Raw genomic sequence first — 22,502 nt, 5'->3', positions numbered from 1 at the left:
GAGGTAATTAAGATATATAAAATGAATTTAAATTGAATTTTTTAGCCTTAATTATTTAGAATTTTTAATTAGAAGTCAGAAAAACTTGACATCTACTTACAATTCGGAGAAAATCCACAAATAACTCTAAATTAAAGGACCTCCTCGTACAAATAAACGGTAATAGTTATCGTGCGACCCACAAGTCCTCCGCGCGTACATCCCAACGGTTTCACAAATGGTGGGACCCTTCCCGCTGATTAGAACTAGTTCCTAATCTTGCGCCCACATCGACTCCTGCACTTGACCGCCGGCCACCATCGCTTTTTCACCAGAATCTCAGCAAGCCACCGTCCTCCCTCTCTCTCTCTCCGGCCATGGACTCGGGAGAGCAACCTCCGAAGAAGCGGAAGCTGCACGAATCCCAACCAGAACTGCCTCCATCGCCGCCATTATTACAACCACCGCCACCACTGCAAACCCTAGCCCCGCCGCGGAGCGTGGGCGCTCCGCAATCTCTGTCTCAGGAGGAGATTATGAAGAAACGGAGATACAGAGACGAGATTCGAAGTGTATACGATTGCTACAAGCGGATCAAGTTTTGCCTTTCGAAGAATGACTCTGCTCTCACGCCGGAGCTCGAGCAAGCTTATCTCTCTCTCATCACTGCTTCCAGAGGTTCGTGTTGCTTTTACTCTTTTGCCCCTGTTCGTTTCGATTTATTTATTTTTTCTCATGTGAAGATCAAGTAGCGTGTGATGATTGTTGGCATTGTGTAAATTTAAGTGAAGAATCAAAGAAAAATTCATGATTAGGGTTTCGTTTTCGGGTTGTATGTAAATTTGCATTACATGAGATCGAGTAGGTAGCATCGGAATGTTGCGCAGATGAAGTAGGTGCTGATTATGTGTTCAACAACTTTATGCTGCTAGTTGAATTGTAGTTTGCCCATAAAATTGAATTAGTGAATGGAAAAGAGAATGCTTTGCAATGAACGAGGTTGTTCGTTCGGACCCTCATTAGTAACATTCATACTTTAGGGTGTAGATTATAATTTTTTCTCTTCAATGTAGTAATCCTCAGTATAAACTTCACAGGTTGTACGAGTGTACAACGCATTGTTGCTGATCTCATTCCTCGGTATGCTTCAAAATGTCCAACTGCCCTTGAAGCTGCAGGGAAAGTTGTTATAAATATGTATAACTGGAGCATGGCAGTAATAAAGAGAGGAGAGGATGCTGATGGTGTTGCATTTCAGACTGCTAAATCCTGTGTTCTTGGTCTAGCTGATATTTGCTGCACTGCATCTTCAGTGGCGCCAACATCATCCGTCATTCGGGGGATTTGCTCTGCAGTTTTCCAGAATGTGCTCACCTTCTTCATATCCTCCTGTGAGGGAAAGGATGTCTTTCTTATTGTTGGGAAAGAAACTGTGAGAATACAAGATTCCTCTCAAAAATTTTCTGAGCTAAAGCAAAAGGTTTTAGATGAAAATGAATCTTCACCTATTAAATTATCCAAGTTATGTGCTCTCAGTTTAATATGGATTCTCTTTAGTTATCCACAAAAATTACTCGCAGCCTGGTTTGAACTCATTAAATCCAGTGCATCGGATGGAGTTCTGAAAGGGCAGTATTTTCTAAGGCAAATGACAAGCAGGCTTGATAATTATGGTGGATATCCTTTCGCTAAAACTGGTGATGAATCTAAATCAAGTACAGGTTATACTGAATCTAGCTCCAGAGGCTGCAAGGTTAGCTCTGAGCAGGTAGCATCAGATGGCAATCATGTCTGTGGGGATGCATCAACAGTTTTAGAGAGCTGCTTGTTAGGACTGGTAATTCTTTTGAGCTTCCCATGCTTTATATGTTATGTCATAGTCAATTCTGATTGTTGTACCAATTTTTGGCTGTATAAGCTATTGATTTCTGATAGTGTACTTGCAAATCCTAATATTTTCAAGATAGTGGAGAAAATATCAGTTGCTGACCATTGTTTTTTTAACAGAATTTGGAAAAAATTTATGCCATATATTGTTTGTATAACAAAAACAGATAATATGTAATAGTAGGGTATGATAGTAAGCGTATTGATATGCATGATGCATCACATGCATCCTTCTGTACCATCTGTTTTGGAAATGCAACTCAGCTTCAGTTGAATGCAACAAATTTCTTTAGGAAAATGATTGTTGGGTTGACTAAGTTCTAGAAATTTAGGTACTATTGCCAATGAAATGTTAAACCAACACATATGTAGAGGAGATGCAGTAATTTGGGGCAGACACTACTAAATGAGGATCTTTTACATTCCTAAAATGGTTATCCTTGTACTTCTGACTGATAGGTAGAAATAAGTTGAATTTTCTCAAGTATTTGGTTTGAAGATGAAAATTTGTGTTTTCCTTTTGTGTAGTGATTTGTTTAATTATAGTTATTCCTTTTCTGATATTGCTGACTGTCTCTTGCCCTGGGGCCTTTTTTGGTTTTATTTTCTTTTTCTTTTTACGTATGCAGGTTCTTAGCAAAGATCCGTCATTGCAAAGTTGGATGTTCTCAAAGTATAAAAAGTTATGTAAATCGTCGTCTTCCAAAGTTTTTAATGATATTAAATCTTCTTTGGAAGATGTATTTAATTCATTTTTAGGGCGAATGGATGTGGGAGATGATCAAGTGGATAGTGATGAGGATGATTCTGATCCATCCAGATTTATTGAACGAGCATATCTGGTTCCTAGGTTCTCTAACCAACATGAGGCCTGTAGTGAACTGTATGGAAAAGATAGTAAGTTAAGAACTAATAATGGATCCTATCATGTTTTTTTATTCTGACAGAGTTTCAGGTCAACATCTGAAACCGTACAGCTCTATAATCCCTCATGAAACTACTCTTGCAGGTTCCAATCAGGAGAGTTGGGGAACAAGGTCCACAAACTCTGAGATTAGGGAGCATGGAGATATGTCACATGGCAGGTCTTCTGTGCCAAGGGACCTAATGAACCACCAGGTTCTTTCACCTGTCACAAGATCTCCACTAAATTTCAGGAGTAATTCATTTGATGGGAGAAAACATGGTCATCTTGACAAGAATCAAGATGCAATGGATTTTGGCTCACCTCTCATGAGATCTTCAAGTGGTGGTGTAAATAGTTCTTTTGAATCTCCTAGACCTCATTTGGTGTCACCATATACTTCCACAACAACTCAAATTGTTTGGTATTCGGATGGGGATATTGGAGCCATGGATATTTTCTCCGCCTCTAAGCAGCTCTGGCTGGGCTTTTCAGGATCTGATGCGTCTGAAGCTCATGTAAGGTTTCAGTTAGAGAGGTTTGGTGCAGTAGAACAATTTATTTTCTTCCCCCTCAAGGGGTTTGCCTTGGTAGAGTACAGAAACATTGTGGATGCCATAAAGGCTCGGGAATATATTCGTGGACATTTTCCTTGGCACGTGAAGTTTATGGATATAGGACTGGGAACTAGAGGTACCATGAATGGCATTGCAGTTGGTTCTAGTTGCCATGTATATGTTGGAAATGTATTAAGTCAATGGGCCAAGGATGAGACTCTGCATGAATCAAGAAAAGTGATTTACAAGGGTCCTTACACGGTCACTGATCTTAGCAATGAAGGTGCGTTACTGATGGAATTTGATACTCCTGAAGAAGCTGCTGCGGTAATGGCACATCTCAGACAACATCGCAAGGAAAGGAGTAACCACAGGCCACCATATGGTGCAGGGCCAGCTAATGTCGTAATATCCCAAACTGATGGTGCAAGATCTGCACCTACCCCTACTCATATTGACATAAGAAGCAGCACCCCTGGAAACATGTCCAGTAGTTATGTTGCTGCACCATTTTCAGTAAATCATGAGAGCCACCCCATGGAGCTTGCATCCCCTAGAGTAACGTCTGAGAATCAGGGGAATACTGTACAGAGTGGATATTTATTTCAGTCAAAGAGAGCTACTGGCTCTACGGAGATGCTTGAATCTGGCACCCCAAAGCTTGATGGTTATGACAATAACTCACCTGTGGATCCTTCTCAAGGTGAAATACTTTTGGTAGAAATTTATTTGAAACTAGCCTCCTTCTCATTCCTTTTCTGTCCTTTGATACTAAATGAATTGTATATTGAATGGTTTTACTATAGGTAGTCATGCCGTTTCTCGTGCTGCTGAACAAAAGTGGATGTATGCAAAACCTGGAATGGAGCTGCATTCCGCACCAGGGAGCATTCCTTGTGTTCCTGTGCCAACACAGGGACCCTGTGTCCCACCTCCACTCCAAATTCACTCATCTCCATTTATACGGCCTGTTTACCCCCCTCCAAGCTGTTCTTGGGATCCACGGGGTGTAAATCATAATCCTCCTTTGAACCCAATCTCACCAGGTGTAATGCCCAACAATTTTCATGGGAATGCTATTGTAGCTCCCTTCATTCCTGCTTCTGTGACTCCACTTGCACAGATACAGGGAACTCCAGCACAGCAATTTGACCAAATGTTTTCAGTACCAATAGTTCCACCACCGTTATCATCTCAACCACCTCCTCTGCCTGAAATGCCACCTCCAGTGCCCCCATCTCCACCACCTCTGCCTCAGTCACAGCCACCTTTTGTTCCTCCTCCTCCCCATTCACCTCCTCCACCTGTTCCAGAATCATCTGGTGTGGAAAGTTCTGGACAACGCTCTCAGTATCAGTGGCAGGGAATGTTATGCAAAAGTGGTGTTCATTACTGTACTGTTTATGCGCATAGGGTGGATTCAGATATATGCAAATATTTGAATGCCATTTCTGAACCTATAGAGTAAGTTCTTTTCTTTTCCCCAGTTTCCTTTCTGAAATCTCATTAAGGTTTTTTTGAGTATAAACTAAATATCTATTCATAATTTATGGCTAATTGGTTCAGATGGCCTGCTAAGTTAGACATGACCAAGCGTACAGATTTTCGGCATGTGAAGTCAACATTTACTAGCACCCCACCACATAAAGTAAGTCCATTAATATTACTATCCTGAACTCAATATCTGTCATTCATTTCCAAAATTTATTTATATTTATTGTCTTTTCTTTTACTTTTGATGCAGAGGGAGGTATGCAGATTGATCCCAGCTTCTGCAGGCGACCACAAAGGCGTAAGTTATCCTCTTTTGCATTGGTCCTGTAGTTCTGTAGCCTCTCTTGGGATGGCAGCTATGCTATCCCTTGATAAAGTGATAGTATTGTTTATCTGGACTAGGAAAAAGATGAACTGTTAACCATGAAAACACTTCCAGAACATGTTTGTTAGAGATGACATTAGTTATGTCTTGCAAACGTCTTACACGTAAATATTCTAAGATTTGTAGACACAGAAGGAAAAGTTGAAGGTGTTTAGACCAGTCTACTCTAAACCAAAGTTCGTAAACATCCCAAAGTACAATCTAACTGAGATTCATGCAATTCCAAGATTTGTAAATGAAGATCTTTGAGATTCATATTTGTACATGTTTATCTACCCCCAACACATAAGCGTAGCCAAGATTCGCAATCCTGTTTCAACTGCCAATGAATTCCCGCATATATTAAGTCTTTCATTTCTGTTCTCCAGTTTCAGGATTTCGTTTCATACTTGAAGCAGAGGGATTGCTCAGGAGTGATCAAGATCCCGGCTGTGAAATCCTTATGGGCGAGGCTTCTGTTCATACTTCCACACTCTGATGACATTTGTGCTATGCTCTCTATTGCACCGAGTCCTCCTGATTGTCTCATTGCTCTAATATTACCTAAAGAAACAAACTTCGAGTGGGTATGATCTTCTAATTTATGATATGGGTGGAAGTCTCTGCATACATGTGCTCCTTATGCCCTATATAGCTTATTGGAAGAAACTATGCTTTATGCTTTCTAAACTAGTTGAGTTTTTGCTTTCCTGCTTCTCTTCTACGAAGGCAATGATGAAAGTTTTGAATGTTATTATCGTCGGTGACATATTTCTTTTTATCTTCTTGTACATGGTACATATCGCAGCAAACTTTATAGTATAAGGGTTGTTTCGGCTTAGCAGAGGCCGATCGACAGAATTTTCTCTCTTGTAGAATAGAAATGCCCTGGCATGTGGAGCTTCTGTGGAATTTAGTTCCCTGAAGATGTTAACCTTTTCTCTAATGTTAGTGCTAAAAATTTTAGATATCACTGACCGCTGTGTAAAGATTATTTCTCTGAAGCTATGCTGCCATTGTTTTTTCATCTCGGAAAGTAATTTTTCTTTAATAGTCTGGACTACTTTTTGGTACGGAAATGAATAGTCATGATAGAATTGAGAAAGTACTATTTTTGTTTGCTTGCCAATCTAATGGATATAAAGTCCGATTACTAATAATCCCAACTATTAAAGACTCACCCCTCTGAAAGTCTCAAAATTACATAAGCCTCGACACAATGTGCCCGGCTTGTTTCCTTTTTGGCTGAAAATATTTTTACTCTCGGAAAATAATTTTTATCACCTTCCTTTTCCCACTGCTTACTCTTTATTTCTGCTTTTTCAGAAGGGGTGCGAAAATCACCTCTGTTATTATAAGCTCATTAAAATTCTTAACGGAAACTTCTTGAAAAAAAGAACTTAGAAATGTATAACCACGAGACACTTCTTTTTTTTTTTTTTTAGCCAATGGTAGTGAAAACGTTTCTTATGAATGATTGAAATTAAAATTATAAGATTTAGAACTCGTTTTGAAGTGCTTTTAAATTGATTGAAAGCGCTTTTTGGTGAAAATGTTTTTAGACTCAACCTTTAGTAAAAATGCAAGTGAATCATTTAAAAACACTTAAAGTGTTACATGCAAGAAACACATAATGAATTGATGTGGTATATTCATATCATAACATATGAACAGTAAGAACTAGCATTCTTATTGAGACTAGAACTCATAGGGAAGAAAATAAATTTATGTGTGTCGCCTAGGGCATAAGGGGCATGATGACTTGACGTCATCCTCACCTTCCTCCGGCTTATCACCGACAGTTTGCTCAGGGCAAATGAACATAACCTTCAACCAATTGGCGCTCTCTGCCATTCTTCTAACTCTCTCCACCGATAGACACCCATTGCACATGGCTTTCCCTATGTATAATCTAAAATCAGTTCCTTCCCTATGCACGACTCTAAGAAAGTTGAATACTTAGTTGATCAACCCTTAATCTTACTTGATGTAATTGACTAGGTGTCCCTCTGTTAGAAGTGTTCTAAAAATGTTTTTAAAACCAATTTTTAGTAAAAATGCAAGTGAATTCTTAAAAAACATTTAAAGTGCTTCATGCAAGAAACACATAACTGGTGCTTATTATAGGAAACACTTTCAATGCTTTTATAACCCAAAAATATTTTCGCTAAAAGCACTTTTAGTCATTTCAAAAACATTTCCGAATGAACCCTTAAATAGTTGTAAAAATACTCGTAGGATTGAATGATATATGAAATTAGAAAATAAAATAAAATAAAATGTCAAGAGTCGATAGTCAATAGAGGCTTGGTTGCCAATGCCTAGTGACTTGTGAGTGTTGGCCAAGAAATAAAAGAAAAGCCGCCGCGCCCGGCCCACAAATACCAGGATTTGGCGCAACTAAGCGCCACCGACCTCCCAGTTCTTTGGTTTCCATTCGACGCACCGTCTTTTCTTCTCCCTCTGAGTCTCACTTGCCCTCAATCGAAATCCGATCGGACTGAGTGCGAGGGAGAACATGTCGAACAGAAACTCTCACCCCCGAACCGCCGGAAGCAAGGGTGTCCCAAAACCCCAAAAGGTCTTCGTCCCCAAGAATCCAGACAATAACAATCCAATCCCTCGAGAGCCCAATCTCAATCCCAATCCCAATCCCAATCCCAATCCCAATCCCACGCTCTCCACCTCTCTCCGGCAATCGCTATCCAAGCAGCAATCCAATGCCGAAACTTCCACCGCTGCTTCGGTGCCGCCGTCGGGGAGCAGGGTTCGGATGGGGGACAAAGGTGAGTGGGTGCCGAGCAGAGCTCAGGGTGGCAATTTCGTAAGTTACTTGCCCCAGGATGAGGCGGTGGCGGCTGGGCTCGGCGCCGACGAAGGCGGATTGGACGCCCTGGAGTCACAGAGAGTGGTGGATCTTCTTAACAGAGAGCTCTCTCGCCTGCTGAAGTTAAACCCTAAGGAGTTTTGGCGACAAGGTAAAATAACTGCTGTGACATTTACTTCCTGACCTGCAAAAGCCGGAAACTTAGGACTGAATATTCAATTTGTTGTTAATATTTTCACTGTTTTTGTGTTGCTGCTGCCCCATTGTTGTCAGTGGCTAGTGATACATCGTTGCATGAATTTCTGGATAGCTTTCTACAGTTTAGGAGTAGGTGGTATGATTTCCCTCATCGCGGCGCCAAGGAATTGGTGGCGGGGGTCATTGTTGGGGAGTTTGAATTGAGCCGCCGTGTGTTCATGGTATTATATCGAATGTAAGTCTGAGGTTGCAGCTGTATAGCATCATGTTCTGTTATTGCGTTGTTATTATCGCTTTTCGTATTCACTTTCTCTGTCATCGTAATGCAGATCTTCTAATAGGGATCCTGGCGCTCGTCTTGCTGATAGTCTCAGTCCACAAGACCATGAAGGTGTTTTCCGTAGATATGTTTTCTCTGTAATTGTTTTTCATAAAGTTTGGTGGGCAAGATAATCTGTTTTGTTAGAACATGATTAGTGTAACCCTTAAAGATTTTGGATATTATTATGCATTACTTTATGTCATTTTCCTTCAAGAAATCATATGCTTTCTTCTTTTTCTCCAAAATTTGTGCAGTGTGGTAACTGATGTTTCATTACAAATTCCATACCATATCCATAGATGAGATGACTTTTGCTTCCATATTAGAGTTTGCTAGGTGCTTTTAGGTCTCGTGAAAGTCTATATATATGTCCTATATTTGTATTCGAGTTGAATACATCTATTTGGAGAAAATACATTTAGGATTCTTTTTTTTTTTTGCTTAATATTGTATCGAAATAACAGTTGTTCACTAATTCCACATGTAGTTCTTTTGCAGGAGATGAAGTTGCTTGACTTGCCTAAGTTGTTAGATATATGTGCTATATATGGTCATGAAAATGAAGATTTGACCAGAGTGCTGGTAGGAATTTCATAAATAGCGGCCTAGTGCCCTCTCCAATTGCACTCTCTGTCACTCACTCACTCAGTCATTCTTTGTTATTATGGTTTTCAGGTTGGCAATGCAGTAAAAGCTCATACTAGGATCCGTGACAATTTGACTGCAGTAGCATCACATTTCCTTAGCATTGTCCAAACAATGTACCAACGTAGCAGCTCAGCCTTGGAGGTATGCCCTCAAATCTTTTAAAATCAAAAGTGACTGATTCCACCATTTATTCCGTTCACCCTGTTTAATAAGGATGCAAAAGTGGGTTTCTATAGTCATAGTCTTGATAAATACTCGAGGAAGCTTAGTAAAATAACAGTGAAACTCATATGTTGCATAAATAATGTTGATCAAACTTTTCTGCCTAACGAATAATGGTTAAGTCTTTACTAGTTATGTATCTTCAATGCTATTTTAATTAGTTTTTACTGGAAGGATTTATAAGCACTCCTGTTATCATGTGCAGACCCTTTTTTCCTCTGGAAACACTGGAGAACATGGATCCAGCCGACTTCTTGCTGATTTATTGGAAGTGGGTTGCTTTCTATTCTTATTGACTGAACTTATTAGTACAACTGATGCCTTCCTCTACTCCTTTTCAGTACTTAGCTGCAATTTGAATTAATTCCTTAAAGAGATTTAGAGTAATAGTGGGTTTTAATTTGGATTTGTTCTGCTACATGCTTTACAAAATTAAATTAAATTTTTAGAACAATGGGGGATATTATATATGGAAGTTTTATTAACCAATTTTTTGCTACAAATACAGCTAAGGAAATTCTTTTCATAAGGAATTCAAGTGACCCCTTTCGTTTTCTATACGGGTTGGATCTATGATGTTTCAAGTGGACCATTGCTGTTTTCTGCTTCAACTTTTACAAGACATGAGGATGTTGGCATGCTTATGATACTCTATTTAAGAATTTTCTCCTTTCTTGGTAGGTTATGGACTTCATCAACGATGCAATTGTATCCATGGATGCTTTCTTAACTGCATATGAACCATCTGCTGTCTTCTTGTTGTGCCCTGTTGAAACCAGGTATCTTTCCTTTGGGCTTGGCTGTTTGAGTCAACAATCAGAAGGTTTATCTTAGAATATAGTTTGGCTCTTCTAAGCTGAGTATCTGATGGAAACTTCATCAGCATGTTTTGGTCGTTGTCTAGGAGTTTTTGTAGTGGAACCTGTTCGTTTGGTAAATCATATTTTTTTAGCAATAATGCTGTCGAAAGTTTCAATAATGATGAAACAGTATATCTTTGCTCTCTCTTTCTATGCAGTCATGGGAACGAGGCATTACTAAGCACTCTAGCAAGGTTGCATGATTCATTACTTCCATCTTTGCAGCGTGGATTTCGAATAATTTCAGCAGATGGAGAAGATAAAATGGTGTCTAATATTGCTTTAAGTTTGAAGATGTTATCCAAGAGAATTGTCAGATTCGGTTGGAAACTATTGGATTTGTGCTATCTAAGTGATGAGGCCTTCAAAGATAACCTCCCCATTCCAGCTGCTGCAGAGATGTTTCCAGCCAAAGTGGAGGATCTTTTCATTAGATCAGATATACTGGTTCAAACTTTAAGAGAGATTAATGGAATTTCCGTATGTGCTCAGGAGAACCAGAATAGGCAAACATTTCTTCAAAATATTGAAAAGAACTTCAACATTATGAGCAAAATGGAGAATTTACAAAATAGTGGTGAGCTATTACATGCTATTACAGTATATTGTACTTGTACAAGTTTTGCATTGGCTCGTTTAATATAATTATGCTTGAAGAAGCAAATTCATACTTAGTCGGCTTTGTTCATGCAGGATGGATAATCATGGATGATGAGCAGCTGGGGTATGTATATGGAATACTTATGTCTACTCAGAAACTCATAGTTAAGGAGCAGCCCAGTACGAAAGCTGCTTTGACAAACAAGAAGGTGCAGATAGATGAAGATGTTGCAATTGTGGAGTCGCGAATCAGTCAAATAAAGGACCTGTTCCCTGATTATGGAAAAGGTTTCTTAGCTGCTTGTCTTGAAGCCTATAACCAGAATCCTGAGGAGGTTATTCAGAGGATTCTTGAGGGAACTCTTCATGAAGATCTGCAGTCCTTGGATATGTCATTAGAGACGATGCCAGCACCCAAGACTGCAACTGTTGGTAGGAATGATAAAGGGAAAGGAAAAGTAGGTGAGCTTACAGCACCACCCGCCACTAGTACAGCAGTTGTGAGGGATAAACAAAATGGTGCCCCTTCGGTTTCATCTTCCTCATCACAAGGAAGGTTTGTTAGGAAGTCTAAAGCAGACGTGCCTGATACGGATACCCTGGATGACAGAAATGAGAAATACATTGCAAACACTGCTGCTCTTATTTCACAGTTTGAGTATGACGATGAGTATGATGACTCTTTTGATGATCTGGGTCTGAGTGTTGCGGATTCAGGAGTGGGGGAAAGTGAGATATTTAGTGAAAAAAGCAGCTCAAATACGGGTAGGCCGTGGGAAACACAAACTGGAAGTTCATCTCAGGATGCAGCTAGTTCCAAATGGGGCTCCAGAAAGAAGCCCCAATATTATGTCAAGGATGGTAAGAACTATAGTTACAAAGTTGCAGGTTCGGTTGCAGTTGCAAATGCTGGGGAAGCATCATTAATTACTGAAGCACAACGAGAAGTTATTCATGGCCTTGGCCGTGGTGGCAATCTTCCTCTAGGTGCGGTTAAGAAGCTGACAGAATACTCGGAGGAGCAAGACAAACAATTTGACAATTCTCAAGCCGAAGAGAGAGGTCAGATGGATGGGAGAGGGAGAGGGTTTGTTGGGAATGCTAGGGGCAGAGGACGGAGGGGAGGAAGACAAAGGGAGTCCAATGAGGAGCAAGTAACTAAACACAACGATAATGCCGAAGGTGAGTCTGTTGGGAATGCTAGGGGCAAAGGACGGAGGGGAGGAAGACAAAGGGAGTCCAATGAGGAGCAAGATAATAAACACAACGATAATGCCGAAGGTGAAGACGGAGAGAATGCCGGAAATCAAAGGGGAAGTGGGGGAAGGAGAGGAGGCAGAGGAGGAGGTGGGAGAAATAATTTCAGGAAGGACCGGGCCATGAATAAGCACTTTTCTGGTTTAGGTGGCTTCTAGATATACAGAGTAACACCACATCTCCCCCGTTTTTTGTTTAGGGAACGGTTTCAAGCGTGAGATCTATCGAGAGTTTTGGGTCACTGTAAATTTTGTTGCTTGCTAACCTGTCGTTTGATTAAACCACAGTTACATCTATCAATCAATCACTATGGTTTCATATGCATTAATCAAGTGAAGACACCGACACTAGATTAGATTTGTGATTAGTATGAAAATTTTCTGGAGTCGAACTTAATATTTAGTATCAAAGTTCGTCATCCATTAGAATCGAACTTAATAAGCAGATAAACCGGTTCGAACCTTTGACCTTGTGTTTAAGGGCCACCACCCCAACCGACACACTTCACGTACTTCGCGTCCAAAAATTCAAACGGAAAGTATAAATTGATCTAAAACAGTGCGTCGAGCTTTCACAGACTGTTTTCAGGCTGCGGACCCAAGAAATGTTCATAAATTTTGTAGCGGGATGCAAAATTTAGTCAGAACGAAGTTACGTTAGGTTAAACACTTACCCTACTTGTATTTTAAGGTCGTCAGATGTGACAAAAGTTCCACGAAAATAAATCTTTTGACGAGTTAACCATATTATTGCGCATGTAAATACCGTTTGTTAAAAAAAAAAAAACACAAAAAAGACCAAAAATTCTTATGACGAGTTTTCAAAAGATTTTAGCATGAGCATTGGTCAAAATTATAATCCATTTGTACTAGCAAATTCAATATACAAGATAAAATTCTTCATTGAAATTTTCTAGAGTAGCAAATGACAGATATAGCCTTATCCAACCATTTGTACTATTGGTTTGAACCCACCACCAACTTCATGACTAGAGATGAAACAAGATTGTTTGTTGCAAACAAAAAAATGGAGGCTGGGGACCAAAAGTAGTGCAAAGCCGAAAAGATAAGCGCATCGATGTTTACGCATCGTCCCCCATGTTCGCTGCAAAGCGGCCGATATTTTTACCCTGCGAACGCACAAAGAGAGTAAAAAGGTAAGAAGCAAAGTATAATTGAAGAGCCAGCATGTTTACCCTGAACACGTTGAAGCAAAGCGTTCGCAAGCATACCTCAGATAACATTCGCTGCTTGTTAAGCAGCTGGGTCCTTGCTTTGCTTTGAACCGAGTTCGGTGACCTAAACATCCTCTGTAACGAAGAAACAATATTAATGAATGACTGGAGAATTACCTACCAACAAAAGAACACCTGCTGCAGACCTATGGAATATCAAACTAATGAAACAAATTGGAGTAGTTGTAAGAACAAACCTTTTCACCACCAGATAGACGATGTTCGGAATCAGATGGATTCTTTTTCTTTGGATTGAAGCCAAGAACATCCTGGAGGAGTTCATTTTCCTGTTTCAGAAAATTGTATTAATTTAGCCTTGTACTAATTAAAGATGAATTATAGTGCCAAGATTAAAAATAGATACAAATTTATCCAATAAAATGACGAAGAAATCATATTTCAGGGTAAGGAAAGCAACCTGCATGTGCTTGATAAAACCTCCTCCAAGAAAACGCTTCAAAAAGTTCAACTGCGATGGTTTCAAAACAGTAACAGTTTAACGACTTGAAACTATCTAACCAAACAAAAAATTGAAACGAAAACAGGAGGAGGAGGATAAGAGGACCTGTATCATCTGTGACCACGTTGATGTGTGTAATGATTCACCACCAATCTTTATTGAAATTTCAGGAGAATAACCATCCTACATTGATGAATAAGATCAGTATACAGGATCGACATAATTAAGTATCCATTTTAATCACAAGGGTGTAATATACCTCAAGATAATCCAAGATATCCCGGAACGTGTTCCGCTGATTGCTAAGATCTTTTTTAGCAGAACTTTTTCCACCTGCCTCAGCTGAGAGGTTTCTGGCTTGATTAATAATCTTTGATTTCAGTCCTTGTATATGTACATATTCCCGGGGTTTATTTCCTTCTTCAGTTGAGGCATTACTTGAAGTATTCGCACCAGCAGAGAACTTTTCTAAACTTCCAATCTCAAAAATTAATGCCAAAGCTTCACCAGCGGCTATACGCATAGACCGGTCATCCTTATCTAGCAGGCTAGATAAGTATGTTATGGACCTGCATTATTGGCCAGAAAATGATCGGGGAGTTATTCCACAAGGTTGTTGCATCAAATTGATTGCAGCCAATGTCTTAATGTGGTTTGAATCACACATTACCAAGCAGACAAATCCTTATCAAATGAAAGAAAAGCAAAGCAATAAAATGCATCAGCGATCAATATTTTACTCACTCTTGCCAATCTTTAAAATTAAGATTCCACCCATCTACAGTTGTCAAAAGAAAGGACCACGCAGACACCATGGTGGTTATTGCAGCAGCTGAGAGTTTGACTGCCATTACCTGAAAAAGTTATAGAATGGACAACAGACAAATAGTGAAACAGAACCTTCAGCTGGCACACAAAATAAAAATAGATAAATACGGCATGCGCTTACTTACATTTGAACTTTGTTTTGGATGAACTACTTGCCACATAATTTGCATTGACTTTTCTGTTTGATCTGGATCACTACCACCAACAAAAGTGATAATAGCTAAACACTCCAGTAACTGCAATTAGAAACCAAATTCTGTGTTAAAGGAAAACAGGTTCAATATTATGATATGTCCAACAACCAGAAATCATATGAAGCTAAAGCCTAGAGAAGTATGATATCATAGCTACCGCTGATGTTTTTGAGACTTCAGATCCAGATTTGAAAGCCTGTGAAATCACAGGTAGTGATTCTTCCAGTATTTCATGAGCATTGTCTCCACATCCAACAGTCAAAGCCAATAGTCCTACAAGCACACACAAAAAGATTAAAAACTGATTTTGATACTTGGGGGAGAAGTAAACAAATGGGCCAAAAAAGGAGTTAAGACCTAACCGATCACATGAGACGCCAAACATATCTCTTTGGACGAACCCTTTTTAATGCAATTCAGACACTGATGCAATAAAGTGGCAAACCTGATGAACACCAAATAAGTTTATGAGAATCAATGCAAAATACAATACGGTAAGAACTAAGGCATTCTGGGTCCTAAGAGCATAAGTGAACATAATCAAATGCAGTTGCTTACTTCTTTTCCACAAACAGATGTTGCATGTTGCTATTAAATGCGTCAATAATTGCTGACAAAGCTTTTTCTCTTGTGGAACCCCTTCACATACACAATGTATAACATTTAGTAAGCAAAATGGGCAACAATAAAACAAGCTTCTTTGCACTTTTTTTCTGAGTATTATTACTATCATTACACAATATGATTATCAAAAGGAGAGTATACCTCTTCTCATACAACGCATCTACAGCTTGGTCAAGTAAACTATCCTTATCCACTTGCATATCTTCATTGACAGACACCGAAATATGATCGGAGCGCATAGTCGACGTCGAACTCACGCTACTATTATCATCATCACTATCCATCATCGCAGCATTCTTACGCTGAGAACTACCTGCAAATGCCAAAATCCACAATAACCTCAACACCGAAAATTCCATAATTCTTATATCCTCCTTTTTTAGGAGACAATTAAAAACCCACATGTAGTATGAGCTCAAACAAACATTAAAATCAGCAAAAACAAAACTTGTTGCAATAATTGAAACCAACAAAAAAGTAATAAATTGCATGCAAATTTGGGATCTCAAGCAATAAAACAAGCAAATTACAATTAAAACTAACGAATTGAAACATCAGAATTAGCAGAATTAAGAACACCCTAATGAACAAAATTATCAAATTGAAAACTCTAAAGGGATGAAAGGCTCACGTTTCCCCATAACTGTGAGTCGTATGGGGGGGGGGTCCCTACTGTACTTTCTGAATCCCTAGCACGCTTTCTCTGTCAGAACAAGTTACAAGGGCGACTGAAAATCTGAGAAGAAGAAGGTGGAGGAGGAGAGCGCTGCCAAAGAGAAGAAAATCTGACGAGATCGACGAAATCGAATTGGCCGGAGACGAGAAAAAACTGCGATTCAGAAAATCCAGAGACCAATTCAGCCATTAAAAGAATTAGGGTTTCCTGATTTGGGGCAAAAATGCGAGAAGGGGCTTCCTCTTTCTTTTGAGAAATCAAAATTTGGGGGAAATTGAAATCTGGAACATTTTGTGGCATCGAATATTCGGTGCCAACATGTGGCACGCTGGTGCGCGGAGTCGTATGGTTTATGACGTGGCGGGCTGTGAGCCGTTGTGTTTGGTGTGCCTTGTGATAAGAGAGTATGGGGCTGGAGTTGCTCAGAAAAATATTACGTAGTACGGAGTCAGCGATGTCGGCCTGACGCGCGAGTTTGGGAGAGTGGAAGACAGCCAGGAGGCGGGTAGAAAAGTGCAGCACGTGAGACACGTGACTGAAGAAAGATGGTGTTTTTTTTTTTTTTTTTGGATGAAAAATAGATACTTTATTGAACAAAAAAAAAAGCTATACGTCTGCTTGGCGTGCTGAATGTAGGGGTGGACACTTATAACCGAAAACCGAAACCGAAACACGAACCAAATCGAACGGTTTGGTTTTGCGGTTTTGAAACCAAACTGCAACATAGAAAACGGTTTGGTTTCGGTTTTGGCTTTTGAAAACCGCACCGAAACCGAACCGCACCACAAATATTAATAAACATTTAATTAAATGTCCATATTATATTTCATGTTTTAATTGGTTGTTTGTTAGAATCCATACACTTAGTATAGGACTCAACAACACTAGAATATCATCATTCATCACTTTCTTTTGTTCATTAACTTGAAGGACCTTTGTTATTTTATACCATCACACACACATATATGTACAAGGGTGGACTAATCTTGTTATCAAGAGTCGAACAATGATCTAATAAAGTCCTCTCATTTGAAGCATGATATCACATATTCTAATATCAAAGTTTCGCTCATGTTTAATGAATTCAAATTTATTCAACTTGTTTTATGATAAACATTGTAAGGGACACCCTTTTGTTGCACAAACATGTTTTAACATCACAACTACATGCAACATGCTAATTGTTTACATAATAAATGTCTTTTTCCTATTGCTATTGGGAAATGCTTATTAATATGTTAAATTGCAAATTGTACATTTTTTCTTAAAAACCAAACCGAAACCGTTTGAAACCGCACCGAACCGAACCAAACGGATTGGTTTCATTTCGGTTTTGGCTTCAAAACCGCACCGAACCGAACCGTAAAAAAATTCGGTTTCGGTTTCACTCAAAACCGCACCGAACCAAACCGTGCCCACCCCTAGCTGAATGGAATGGGTAATAGCCAATTGAAATGGCTATACATTCAAGTCTTGTTTGATGGTGTAAATGAAATTTGGACTGGATAGGCTATAAATCCGAAATAAAATGGGTTATGCAACTAATTTCACATACGGTTTTACAAATTTCATCCCAACCTATTTCTTTACATTCTAACCTAACCAATCCAAAGTATAATGTTCATTCTTGTCCTGCCCACCAAACGTAACCCATAAGATAGTACAAGGAACAAACAAAAAATGACAATTCTTACAATGGACGACCATAAAATGACATTGTGTACACCAAACATTGGAAAAAATATCTCAATCTATCACTTCCCTTCCTAGCCTAACTATTTCAAAATACAATATTCAATCTTGTTTAGTTCACCAATCGCAACTCATAAGATAGTACAAGGGACAACTAAAAAATAATAATTCAAAATCAATACTCTATTGAGAACAAAAATTGCATCTTACAAAAAGAAGAGAAGAACAAAAATAGAAAACAAGTGGGCCTTTGCACTTTGGATTTTTTTTTTCCACTGCACTATTCCTCTTTTCTTATTTTTAAGCTCTTTGGCTTGTCAAAATTAAAAGACAATTACATATAAAGCCCTTAGTCTCGGTGGAATTATTCGAAATACCGAAAACTCCTGAGGACTTGCCTATCAACAACCTTGAAGGGGTCCTGAGGACTTGCCTGTCAACAACCTTGAAGGGGTCCTCTCTTCTCAAACAACAATATCCCACAATCGGAGCATGGAGTCATCTTTAAATAAAGAAGAAATGAAAGTATAAAAATCAATTCCTTTTTAATTTCTTATGGTTCTTCTAACAATACCAGGGTGCGTTTTAGATGTGTGATTCAATCCAAGCTTGCTTCGTAGTCACGATTAATAATCGAAGTCTTTTAAAGATGAGAATAAAAAAAAATTCAATGAAACGATTACATCACAATAAAATGTAACAATTACGTGCTACAAAGGATCACATTTGAGCTTCCCTGTCGCTCACACACATTTTCATGAACACACTGCTTCCGTACAAGTTGCTTGCCGCGTGGACGTCTTTCTTAAAAGGGATTATTGTTCATTTTCTTGTCACATTCTACTTGTTTTTTTTATCATTGTTCATTTAAAAGAAAGAGAAGGGTCATTGAACAATAAACTTAAAAGGCCCAGATGTGTTAGAGGGGACTTGATCATGACAAGTCCAAGACCCTTCCAACAGCTTACCTTTAATTGTAAGGGTACCCTAGCCTTCAGAAAGAGATCCTCTTCAGATCTTTTTCTTATAATCCATTAAATCAGGGGATTCGTTTTGTTGAAATTTGATCAAACGACTGAAGTTATTATAACTTTTAAAATGGACCCCTGTTTGTAGCCGTTGGATCAAATTTCAACAGTATGAATTCCCTAATTCAATTAGGAGAAAGAAATCCGGAGAGGATTCCTTTTCCTAGCACTCCTCCTTTGAGAGTCAAGGGTGTGTTGGCAGAAAAATGGGAGTGGTGGTGGACAATATATGGGAAGCTTGAAGTTGGCTGGCCATGTGAGCACACTGCCCGGTGGCTTCAGGGTTTTTGTTTCAGAAGTGACAAGTTTGAATTGGAATGGGATCTGGGACAGTCAAAACATAGGGAAACACAACCCGTATTCATGTACCCTCCTCCCTGACTACGAAAATAAGTTGTGCTCCGGAGAATTCCATATTCTGCAATTTATAATCGCTAAATTTTAAGATATAAGATAACTCAAAAGTTCAAAACGTATTAGAAGATCCTCAATGACTAATATAATGACTATAATATTATGAGTGTCAGATACGAAGACTTCTACAAAATAGGTATATGACACTAAGGCGTGACGGGAATGACATTTTATCAAAAATTAATACTCACTCCAATTTATAAAAATTCAAATGCATAAGAATTTGCAATTAATAACTTAAATACTATCACAGTAACATTCTTAGTGTAGCTATAGTTTATCTTGTAAAATCAACGATATGTTCATTCAAATGTGTCATTTTTCATTTTAAATACCGTCACATAGATATTGCTTTTGATCATAAGCGTTTTCTTAAGGGAGTTTTAACGAAATACTCCCGGTACTGTTCAATTTTAACGAAAAACCACATTTTTACCTTTCTCTAGTATTATTCATTACATATTTATTTGTTATTTTTCATTAAAACTAAATTTTTTTAAGACTTTACGTTAGTTTTCATTTTTCTTAAACCTACTTGAACGACGTGTTCATCTTGTAAAATCAATGACCTGTTCATTCAAATGTGCAATGACAGGTTGTTGATTCTATAAAAGTGCAAATACAATTTTTAAAGGAAGTGATTCTCACACACATTTTTTACTTTTTAGCCTCACATGATAATTTTTTTTCAAGTGTTCTGTATTCAATCAAATACTCCACGTGACATAAAATAAGTGGAGGGACACACAAAAAAAAAAATTTATTTCCTCCACTTGTATTATGACATGTGGAGTACCGTTTGACAACCTGGTACTTGAAAAAATCCGTCTCACACACCCCTTTTTATTTTTGGCCATCAAATTAAATAAATAAAACATAATCAATGGTCATGATTAAGGGGTGGTTTGGGAGTGAGGTGCTTAAAAAAAAGGGTTTATTTTGGAAGCTGCTGTGAGAATAAGCTGAAATCAAAGGAAAAAGTTGAAGCTGCTATTTGCAGCTTTGGAAAACTTGCTTTTTTTCAAAGCACACGGAGCTACAATGCTCCTTTAATGAAAAGACCCACTATCAGACTGTTTTTTTTTTTTTTTCCAAAAGCACTTTTACAAAAAAGTTTACCAAACATTCTGCTGATTTATTTTACAGCCGCTTATTTTCACAGCATAGCCGCTTATTCTCATAACAGTTTTTTTTCAAAGTACAGTAATACTAAACCAGCCCTAAATAGGCTGTATAAGAGGCTAAAAAATGTGTGTGAAAATTACTTTCCTAAACCGGTACTTGCTAAACTGTTTCACACACCCCGTTTCCCGATTCTGTTGAAACCGTAACCGTTAAACCGGTGTCACATTCTTGCTAAACTGTAACCCTATTTCGTCTCCATTTCAACCTCTCCGGTCCTTATCAGTCTTGCTGGTCAACCATTCTTTCTCTCTCCAAATCTCGGATTATTCAGTCCTGGGATTGTATTATCCGACTCTGTTCCTACTAGATTTTCTGCGCGGAATGCAATAAACAGATAGAAAGAAAAAGAAACCAAAATAGTGATCCTGTATCGCCGGACCTTTCTTGCCGAGAAAGCCACAGCTTTCTCTTCAACGGAGATTTTGTAGAAGACAAGGCATTCCTCAAACTCAACAACTATTACGATGGCGTTTGCATTGGAAGAACAGCAGTTGCAGAACTTAATCCACAGAGAGATCGAATTTGGGTTCGGGAAAGACGAAGATTTGGTGATTCCCACCTGGGTTTTGGACGCTCGATTGGAATCCATCACATGGGTTCTCCAGGTCAGTCTCTAATCTCAAAAACCCAGTTTCTTGTTTTCCAAGTTTCGATAACAAAAAGTTGTTTTGAATCGAAATTGATTGTGTTCTGTTATTGGTGTTTCTTGGGATTTCAGAGAAGAACGGGTCTTGGATTTCATCCTAGAACAGCATATTTGTGCATGACATACTTTGATCGGTTCATTTCCCTGAGACAAATCCCTGTAAGATTTTGTTGTTCGCCTTTTCGGGCTATGTCTAAACGATAATGCCAATGTGTAATGTAAAACTGTATTCCATTCGGTGTTTATGGCGATTGTGTAACGAGAATCAGTTCATGTTTTTGCAGGTTGCTATGGTTAGATTGCTTTCTGTGGCGTGTCTATCTCTGGCTGCAAAGATGAAGGAGCAGAACATTCCATCACTGTCGCAATATGAAGTCGAAAATCCTCACTTTTTCGAAGGAAAACTGATTCAGAAAATGGAGCTTATGGTGTTGGGAGCACTGGAATGGAACATGAATATCATCACACCCTTCTCGTTTGTCGATTACTTCATCTCCAAGTTGTGCCAAGAATCTCCATCTGATGTAAAATTAAAGATTGAAGACCTCCTCCTTTCTGTGATCACAGGTACTTCTGTACCTATTTGATCACTTAATTAATTGTGAGTTGATTTAGATGGTTAGTTAATCATGTTTTAATGTTAATGTAGAGATTAATTTGATGCATCAACGACCGTCAGCTGTAGCAGCCGCCGCCACCTTGATGGCATTGGATCAGAAATTAACAAAAGAAGCATTGGAACTAAAGATAAACTCCATACCAGAACTGAAACTTTCGGAAATTGTGAGTTCATTTAGCTGTTTTCTCATTACTTAATTGATGTTTCATATGAAGTATTGGACTTATTGGCCTTTTGCGTCACAGGAAGCTGTGTTTTCATGCTACAATATACTGCAGGAGCTAAGGACGGAGAAACCTAAAGAACCCGTGTCCGTAAAAATCGATTGATCGCTGATGCTGTTTGATTCGAGCCCAGCGGATGGAACTTGTAGAGAATTTTTCAGTTAGATTAGATTACATCAGTAAAATTGTAACTGGTTTAAAGAGAGTGCATAGTTCTTACTTGTTCACAATGTCATGATTTGGAGGTGATGAGAAACAGCTTCCTGAAGAAAATTTACAGAAAGTAATAAAAGAGCAAAGCTTTTTGCCCTAGAATTTGTACCAGAATATTATTTGTTTTCATATTATGCAATGTCTGTGAGTATTTTGTACAAGGCAATCATCATTGAAGGGAAATTCAGACACACCTAGTAGAAATTAATACACACATTTCAAGTTTGTAAAGAGAAAAAGAGTTGTGTAAATGCCATGTAGACCGAAATTCGGAAACACCATTAGAGCATTTCCACTCATGGTCTAATTGATAGGGCAATTGGGTTGAATTGTCCTTAGCCCCAAA

At 38.7% G+C, this 22,502-nt stretch overlaps 3 protein-coding genes across 3 annotated transcripts; 2 read left to right on the top strand and 1 right to left on the bottom strand.

Moving 5' to 3' along the window:
* Nucleotides 1–207: 207 nt before the first annotated feature.
* Nucleotides 208–12,447, top strand: LOC103441046 (uncharacterized). The gene is made up of 18 exons (XM_070826226.1): nucleotides 208–657; nucleotides 1,077–1,816; nucleotides 2,496–2,763; nucleotides 2,876–4,030; nucleotides 4,134–4,791; nucleotides 4,894–4,975; nucleotides 5,072–5,119; nucleotides 5,575–5,772; nucleotides 6,512–6,533; nucleotides 7,654–8,163; nucleotides 8,286–8,445; nucleotides 8,540–8,601; nucleotides 9,020–9,114; nucleotides 9,208–9,321; nucleotides 9,608–9,673; nucleotides 10,084–10,181; nucleotides 10,421–10,839; nucleotides 10,956–12,447. Exons 1-18 carry the CDS (start codon nucleotides 357–359, stop codon nucleotides 12,275–12,277), a joined length of 6,318 nt encoding a protein of 2,105 aa, XP_070682327.1. The 5' UTR covers nucleotides 208–356; the 3' UTR covers nucleotides 12,278–12,447.
* Nucleotides 12,448–13,002: 555 nt separating this feature from the next.
* Nucleotides 13,003–16,579, bottom strand: LOC103441044 (uncharacterized). The gene is made up of 13 exons (XM_008379741.4): nucleotides 16,091–16,579; nucleotides 15,601–15,772; nucleotides 15,394–15,474; nucleotides 15,198–15,280; nucleotides 14,993–15,108; nucleotides 14,767–14,877; nucleotides 14,558–14,667; nucleotides 14,073–14,382; nucleotides 13,919–13,996; nucleotides 13,772–13,822; nucleotides 13,551–13,640; nucleotides 13,351–13,428; nucleotides 13,003–13,248 (listed from the first exon to the last, which is right to left on the bottom strand). The coding sequence occupies exons 1-13, from the start codon at nucleotides 16,098–16,100 to the stop codon at nucleotides 13,201–13,203; spliced, it is 1,338 nt and encodes a 445-aa protein (XP_008377963.3). The 5' UTR covers nucleotides 16,101–16,579; the 3' UTR covers nucleotides 13,003–13,200.
* Nucleotides 16,580–20,685: 4,106 nt separating this feature from the next.
* On the top strand, nucleotides 20,686–22,349 carry LOC103441043 (cyclin-D5-1-like). Its single transcript, XM_008379740.4, has 5 exons — nucleotides 20,686–21,059; nucleotides 21,173–21,259; nucleotides 21,385–21,667; nucleotides 21,750–21,883; nucleotides 21,965–22,349. The coding sequence occupies exons 1-5, from the start codon at nucleotides 20,919–20,921 to the stop codon at nucleotides 22,046–22,048; spliced, it is 729 nt and encodes a 242-aa protein (XP_008377962.2). The 5' UTR covers nucleotides 20,686–20,918; the 3' UTR covers nucleotides 22,049–22,349.
* The last annotated feature ends 153 nt before the right edge of the window (nucleotides 22,350–22,502 follow it).

This window comes from Malus domestica, chromosome 08 (assembly GCF_042453785.1).
Source record: "Malus domestica chromosome 08, GDT2T_hap1".
Lineage (NCBI taxonomy): Eukaryota > Viridiplantae > Streptophyta > Magnoliopsida > Rosales > Rosaceae > Malus > Malus domestica.
The sequence above is the reverse complement of the archived record's forward strand: the minus strand, read 5'-3'. Positions and strand labels throughout refer to the sequence as shown.

Bases quoted from the DNA above. Each gene is read 5' to 3' on its own strand.
- LOC103441044 (XM_008379741.4), bottom strand. The intron at 13,823-13,918 runs GTCCTCTTATCC...AAACCATCGCAG, and splicing joins CGTGGTCACAGATGATACAG to TTGAACTTTTTGAAGCGTTT. The intron at 13,429-13,550 runs GTTTGTTCTTAC...TCTTCGTTACAG, and splicing joins GTCTATCTGGTGGTGAAAAG to AGGATGTTTAGGTCACCGAA.
- LOC103441043 (XM_008379740.4), top strand. From the start codon at position 20,919: ATGGCGTTTGCATTGGAAGAACAGCAGTTGCAGAACTTAATCCACAGA. The intron at 21,060-21,172 runs GTCAGTCTCTAA...TTGGGATTTCAG, and splicing joins CCATCACATGGGTTCTCCAG to AGAAGAACGGGTCTTGGATT. The intron at 21,668-21,749 runs GTACTTCTGTAC...ATGTTAATGTAG, and splicing joins CCTCCTTTCTGTGATCACAG to AGATTAATTTGATGCATCAA.
- LOC103441046 (XM_070826226.1), top strand. From the start codon at position 357: ATGGACTCGGGAGAGCAACCTCCGAAGAAGCGGAAGCTGCACGAATCC. The intron at 6,534-7,653 runs GTTATTATAAGC...TCTCCCTCTGAG, and splicing joins GGGGTGCGAAAATCACCTCT to TCTCACTTGCCCTCAATCGA. The intron at 8,446-8,539 runs GTAAGTCTGAGG...ATCGTAATGCAG, and splicing joins TTCATGGTATTATATCGAAT to ATCTTCTAATAGGGATCCTG.